We start from the raw sequence: 7,056 nt of genomic DNA, 5'->3' as shown, positions 1-7,056 counted from the left end.
GCTCCATGTTCAGTGGTCCACTCCACGGTACCAGACAGCCCAGTGACTGCTCTTCTCAAACAGGCCGACCGGCTGCTTACAGGTGAGAAGACACCTGTGATGCTAATTCAATATTAATGTTGAAAAAAATATATTTAGAAATTCTGTCTAGTCATTAGTGAAAATCGCGTTTAGTTTTCACGTGTAGACGCGTAATGATGGATAAATATTGAATCAATAACAAGCCACCTGCCTACATCTCCCACAATGCACCGCACTGTTATTGTCCCGGACCAACATGGCGGCCGCAGGCTGCGTCTTTCACAGAGCCCTGAGCAGGTCCCGAGCCGCCGCCAACAAGGTCTGGTTGAGCCGCCTCTCGTGCCTGTTGTCGACATGTTTCTGATCACCTTCATTGATTAGGCTGTGACGTATTCGAGCCAGTGTCTGTGCTCAGAGCTCCAACAGCCCTGGCGCTGAGCCCCGCCAGACTCCATTCAAATATCTGCCGTTTTAAGGCCGCTTTGCCCCGCAGCATCCGCGTGTGTTTTTCGGTGCAGTTTACGTTCAGGTCTCGGTAAAGACGCCGGAAGGGTCAGTTCGGCTCCTCAGCAACGCACCGTCAGCTCTCTGACCCGCCTGCCCACACCGCGGCTTTCCACGTGAACCGCGTCCACTTCAGGAGCCGCCAGGTGGATCACAGATGAGCCGAATTTACCACGAGAGCCTAAATATTCAGAATCCTCTTCAAGCGGTGCTGTAGATCTCTCAACTGTTAACCGACAACAAATCCGAGCTTAAATGATCGAATATTTGCGTTGAGCCACGTTAAAGGGAGGTTAATGTGAAACGAGAAACTCAGACTGTGTTGCAAACAGGTTGACTGATAACTGAGAGCGAGTCCGACATGGAGTCACTCAGTAGAAGGTACCTGTGAGGTGCATCATCTATGGCTGGAGTGGTTTATACCCTTGTCTTTGTCTTGCAGGCGTCCTCGTCCCCTGCTGTGGTCTGCAGGGAGTTCCTGTTTGTGGTGGAGCTGCAGCGCTACAGCAGAGACCAGGGCTCTCCGGTCTACTTCCCCCAGGCCGTCCTCAACGGTGAGACACTGCAGGACACAAATACAAAACAGTCCAAACAAGACCAACAACCAACACAGACAGAATTAAAGGCTGCAGTTCGTCTCCATTCAGTTCAGTTTTATTTCTACAGCGCCAGCATTACAACACTTACTGTGGTTCCATCTGCTGCTGTCTGGTCTCAGGGGCCGACCTGTACGACGTCACGCTGACGGACGGCGACTGCAGACTTCAGGTGACTCTGGATCCGGGTCTGAACCGGCTGGTGGAGAGAAACGTCCTGCAGCCCGGACAGACGCTGAGGAACGCTGCCTTCAGCTCCACCATGACCGCCCCGCTCCCAGCATGCACCGGGGCCGGCATGCAGACGGACAGGTGGGTGAGGGACGGGCAGGTGGATGAGGGATGGGAGGGTGAGACGGACGGTGACACGTACAGGTGAGGGACGGGCGGGTGAGTTTGCTGCTGTCCTGTGATTGGCTGATTCTCTGGCAGCTACCGGCTGGTGAGCGTGGACGTGGCAGACGGCGGTCCAGGTGAGGACGGAGACGGGAGGACGGGTGAGGACTGCTGGGAATCTCTGCCCTGGTTTGGATCCTCAGGAGCTACAGGTGAGACGTTCTCACCTGGTGATGACCCTACAGTCAGAACTTGTTCTTCTCTGGTTCCTGATGGATTCTCACTGAATCTGAACACGAGACAAGAATGAATCATCTGAACCCGAAACCAGCTGCAGCTCTGAAGGTCTCCACATGAGCCAGTGAGTCTTCAGCAGGAACCAGGAACCAGACATCTGCTCTAATCACTCTGTTCTGTCTTATTTAAAACGTCTCCAAACAAATCCAGAACAGTGTGCCTGAAATAATCTGACCAAAGTTTTGTCCCGCGTGTGTCCAGAATGGGTCTAAATGAGCTAAAACGTGAACCCAGATCTGTCCAGAGTGACTGTAAACCTGTTTAAACTGACTCAGAATGACAAAGCTATCTGAAGAAACCTTCAGAAACGGAGTGTTTTTAAAGTGTCTGAATGTCTTGGCTGATCAAAGCTGCAGTCTGACAGCACCTGGGCTGATCGGTGCTCTGTTTCTGGATCCAGCAGGTCCTCTGGTTCCCCTCAGAGCCAATCGGAGCGTGTTCCTCCCTCTGTGGAACAACGTGGACTACAGCGGACAGGTGTGGCGGGAGGCTCCGCCCACTGACGAGGACGAGGACGAGGACGAGGACGAGGATGAAGAGCAGGAAGGTAGACTTAACGAGGCTTTCTAAACATAGCTGGACGACACGATGTTCAGAAACCTGTCGATGTGTTTCCTCCTCATCGAATCCCAACCATGTGGAATGGAATGAGCTGGAGAGTGACTCAGACAGCAGCTGTTTGGTGTTGTTCTGCTGTAGCACGAGCTATGAAGGGGTGGACTGATCGTCTGGGGCAGGTCCATGACGTGAAAACGTTCCAGCCACAATAAATCCTTGTCTTTGAAGAATAGAAAATGAAGCTACATCAGGTTTTAACGACTGTGTGTCGGCAGGACGACGTCCGACCGTCACCGTGTCCCGGCTCAGAGACTCCTTCCTGTCTGGTCGCCGCGGCGCCATCCAGCATCAGCTGATCGTACGCATCATCAACAAGTCGCACCTGATGTATTACGGGAGAGCGGACAGGAACTGCGAGTGCCCATATAAGGTCAGTGAACAGGTGGTGGTCGGGTAAGGAGCTCCGATGAGTCTCAACGCGACTCGTGCAGAAACACGTTTGTCGGTGACGTTTCAGTGTCGCAGGTGTTTCTGCAGGTCAGACAGCGTTCAGGAGTCAGTCCGTCTCATCGAACACGAGGCGCCGTAAATGACGATCCCAAAATACGGTGAGGGTTAATTGGGTGAATCAAAAACTGTCCATAATCGCTCACAGTTAGTCTGAAATGTCTCAAAATTTGTAAGAAAAAAAATACTGACGAAAATAAATATAATGCCGAAATTGTTTGAAGCTTGGCCAGAAATGGTTCACAAGTCGTCCAAAATGAATTTGTCAAAAATGATACTGATGTCGGACTTGAAACCTGCCCCGAAATCACTCAAGTAATTGTCCAACACCACTTGAAATTTGTCTGAAGTGACTCAGAACTTGTCCAAAATTAGATCAAGGCAAGAGGCACAAGCTTCAGGTCGTTTTGGACAAATTTAGATTCATTTTGGTAAAAGTTTTGAAGTTGATAGGCAATGTTTACTCGGCTGACTCTCATATTTGTCATAAAACGATGAGAAGCTTGGTCATAGGACTCAGTGTGTTCAGTGATGCCTTCTGGAGCTTTAACTCCAGGTTTTAGATGAAAGCAGCATCAGTATAAACTCTGCAGATGACAGAGGACCCACAGCGGATCCTTGAGGAACTCCGGATGTTTCTGTGTTTCCGTCCAGGCCGTGTTGGAGTTGTGCGACCGGACAGGAAGTGTGTGCGCCGTGTTGTGGAACAGCGTGTGTGTCAGCTGGTATCGCCGTCTCAAGCCCGGTGACGTCATCAACGTGCGACGCTTCCGAGTCAAGCAGCGTTACCAGGCGGAGCCCGGCGACATCGGTAACCCGATCAGAACCACAGCTGCTCTAAAACCGGCTCTGAACCAGGGCCTCCCAGCGTGGGTTTGGATCTCAAAGTTCTCTAATACACTGAGTTTTTAACTTGAGATTGTTGGTGGTCGCAGAGACGAACGCGCACAAGAAGAAACACAGCATGAGCTGAAGGGCTGCACAGTTCATGGAATATGAATCATGACTTTATCCTCCTTCAGTCAAAGGACTGGCTGATGTTTACGGTTAAAGACAACTGCCCATGTAGATAAAACTACCTGGCTTCAAGTAAAGAGCTCCTTATTACAAAAAAGTGACCAAACATGTCCTAAATGAGCCAATAGCTGTCCTGAACACCTTGAAACCTTGAAAGGACAACTTTTTTTCAAACATGACGATGTTTGGAAAAAAAAAAAAAAAAAGACTTCAGAGTTGTTCAAAATGTCTTAAATTGATTTCTTTGAACTGGTCTAAAGAGGGCGGCCCGGCAGCTCAGCGGGTTGACCTATGAACAGCTCTCTGTCTGCTAAAGCCGAAACAGGCCAAAGAATCATACAGAAAACGAATAATGGACTCGACTCGTCATGTCAGAATGATAAAAGCTGATCTAAAATCACTCAAAAAAACTTTGTCCACAGTCTCTTTCAACTTGGCTCAAAACGTGTCCAAAGCAACTTGAGACTTGTACAAAACAAGTCAAAACTTGTCTAAGATGAAAACATCTGAGTGGACTTTAGACTAAAATGGCTCACAATACGGCCAGTTGACTTTTAGATAGTCCAGAACAACTCAAAATTTCTCCAAAATCATTCAAAGTTTGTCCAAAATGATCCCAAACGTCTCCAGAGTGACCTGGACTTGTAGTGAACGGGCAGAGACTCGCTGTGGCAGCAGGTTTAATGTGAGCGACCGAATGAACGTCTTCAGATCGATGACTGTGTTTCTGTTCTGTGCAGAAATCAGCGTGAACAGCAGGAATCCTGCCGCTCAGATCTCTGTCCTCCCAGAATCCTCTGTCTCACCTGAGTGCCTCCCACCTGCACCCACCTACAGCTTCTACAACAGGTAACGGTCACATGATCAGGAGGGCCACACTGACACAAGCTGCCATTCAGAAATGTCCTCATAACTCAAAGCGTCCTCACTCTGCCGCTGTCAGTCAGCAGCTCCTGGACCGACCTCACAACACCACCTGTGACGTCATTGGTCTGCTGACGTTCGTGGGACGATCCGAGCGAATCAGGAGTAAGTGTGAGGGTTACCATGGCGACAGCACAGTGCTCTGGTATTAGCGGTTTGTCAGAAGTAATCAGTGTGTTCACTGGCAGATGGCAGAGGGGCGGAGCTTCTGGAGTATCGCTGGCTGCGATTGGAGGACGGTGCCAGCGATCAGCCCGTCATGGTGAAGCTCTTCTCTACATCTCAGCCTGAGACTCACCTGAAGCTCCACCCAGGTGAGTCTCACCATCAGCCTTTTGCTGTTTCACTCTGAACCCAAACACCTGCTGCTGTGTTTGAAAAGCTGCTTGAAACCTGTCGCACAGTTCTGCCCAGAATGACTCAAAATCTGTCCAAAATGACTAGAAACACCAGAATTTGTCCTAAATGACTCAGAATTCAAACACGAAGACCGTCTCCGATGGTACCGTGTGGACACGTCGGTCCATCAGGACATTTAACCAAATCTGACCTCAGAACTGTGAGATTTCACCAAAACTGCTTCATTCTGAATGTCGCATCAGGTTCTACAGAAACGATGAATGAATCAGAGTTCTGATGACGTCACCGTGTTTGTGTCCTCAGTGTCGGTGCTGGTCGGTACCAGACTGATGCTGGTCCGAGCTGCAGACCACAGCTGCTTCTACCTGACCAACACGACCAACACGCAGGTGTACTGCACAGGTAACGGGATTGGCTGGTGTTTGTGCAGCAGGCTGCCTCCCTGCGTCCTGATTGGCTGACTGTGTGACTGACAGGTCAGGGCCACCACTCACAGATGAGCTACCGGAGGCTGCGGCCAGTGCGACGCTTCCTGCAGTGGCTGAGGACGCAGGACGACGCCGCGGTGCTGAGCAGGGCTCTGATTGGAGGATTCTTCACGTACCCGCCTCCCCCCGTCTCCATGGAAACGTACATGAAGGAGTGCAGAGGTCAGCTGACGGGTTTGCTGTTTGGTACTGTGTGTGTTTTAAATCCATCCATCGGACGTCACAGCGTCAGTGTGACGAGCAGCGTTTGGGACGTTGGCCTCGTCTGTACTCGTCATGGACATGTTTTCAATCAACTTGTACGTTTTTGTCATTTGTGGACAATGTGTAGTCCTTTTGGAGTTGAACAGGTCACTCGTGTTAGTTTTTCCTTATTTTCTGGCGTGTTATCGACGCTCGCTGCAGCACACAGAACGCCTCCAGAGGTCTGGTCGTCCGGTCGGACAGTTTCTGAATGTGATGTGTGAGCTGACGATCTGATGCAGTTCTTTAAGAACTCCTGTTTCTGTCCACCTGGTGTTCTTACAGGTGAGCCGGGTCTCCTGCGAGTGGCGGAGCTTCAGAGGGAGCTGGACCAACTCTGTTACCGGGAGCGACGCACCTTCTGTATCCAGGCAACCGTGACCGTGGTTACCTACAGCCGCCGAGGAGAGGTGACCACCAGACATTTATTACCACCACTATTTATGTCACTATATGAAAATGGTATCGTTTTTTATTCCCAAACAAAGCCGAGTCCATTTTCTGCCTCATGTCCTTCACTGTGCTCAGCGGCTGCTTCACGCTGTAGGAAATGTGATTTAAAGTGACTCAGCAGTTATCAACAACCGCTGGAACATTGTTAGAAGTTGTCTAATTGTCTGAAATGACCTGAAATTTCCTGACGACAAAAAAAAATAAAAGTTTTGCAAAATAATAAAAAAATTGTCTGAAATTGTTCTAAAGTGGTCCAAAATAATTCATAGTTTTCCAAAATGACTTTTGAAAAGTGCCTAAAACTCCTCTAACCCGTCTGAAACGGCCCAAAATGACCAAAACGTGTCTAGAAGGACTCAAATCATGTAAAGCGACTGAACTTGTCCAGAATGACACTAATTGCAGACATTCGGACATCACATTTGATATCCTGATTCCAGCACAGCGAGCGAACAGTCGGCTCTTCGGGTCCAGCCCGAGACTTTGCAGATTCTAGGTTTTCTGTGCGGGTTCTCTCACTGACTTCTTGTCTCCTGCAGGAGGAGCGCTGTTTGTTCTGGACGGACCGACCTTCGTCCTTCTCTCCATCCTCCTCCTCCTCACCTCAGCTGTCCTCCTCCCTGCCCTCCACCCCCCGATCGTCCAGACCTCCTCCGTCCTCCTTCAGTCCAACATCTGCATCCTCAGCAGTCAGCCGCTCGACACCCCGAACTCCCATCCAAACGGCAGGGTGAGGACAAAACAGTTTATTA

At 49.9% G+C, this 7,056-nt stretch overlaps 1 protein-coding gene across 1 annotated transcript in view; it reads left to right on the top strand.

Annotated features, from left to right (window-relative positions):
* The first annotated feature begins 277 nt into the window (after positions 1 to 277).
* LOC103371103 (uncharacterized protein CXorf57) overlaps positions 278 to 7,056 on the top strand; it is a 7,874-nt gene continuing 1,095 nt past the window's right edge. The window contains exons 1-14 of the mRNA XM_008300331.1: positions 278 to 340; positions 968 to 1,079; positions 1,244 to 1,433; positions 1,554 to 1,669; positions 2,155 to 2,301; positions 2,588 to 2,742; positions 3,474 to 3,630; positions 4,577 to 4,685; positions 4,780 to 4,865; positions 4,949 to 5,074; positions 5,424 to 5,522; positions 5,597 to 5,770; positions 6,137 to 6,261; positions 6,844 to 7,034. Of these exons, the coding sequence (XP_008298553.1) occupies positions 278 to 340; positions 968 to 1,079; positions 1,244 to 1,433; positions 1,554 to 1,669; positions 2,155 to 2,301; positions 2,588 to 2,742; positions 3,474 to 3,630; positions 4,577 to 4,685; positions 4,780 to 4,865; positions 4,949 to 5,074; positions 5,424 to 5,522; positions 5,597 to 5,770; positions 6,137 to 6,261; positions 6,844 to 7,034 (1,850 nt within the window). The remainder of the gene's footprint in view (positions 341 to 967; positions 1,080 to 1,243; positions 1,434 to 1,553; positions 1,670 to 2,154; positions 2,302 to 2,587; positions 2,743 to 3,473; positions 3,631 to 4,576; positions 4,686 to 4,779; positions 4,866 to 4,948; positions 5,075 to 5,423; positions 5,523 to 5,596; positions 5,771 to 6,136; positions 6,262 to 6,843; positions 7,035 to 7,056) is intronic.

The sequence above is a fragment of the Stegastes partitus genome, unplaced genomic scaffold (assembly GCF_000690725.1).
Source record: "Stegastes partitus isolate 25-593 unplaced genomic scaffold, Stegastes_partitus-1.0.2 Scaffold1526, whole genome shotgun sequence".
Classification (NCBI taxonomy): Eukaryota; Metazoa; Chordata; class Actinopteri; family Pomacentridae; genus Stegastes; species Stegastes partitus.
The sequence above is the reverse complement of the archived record's forward strand: the minus strand, read 5'-3'. Positions and strand labels throughout refer to the sequence as shown.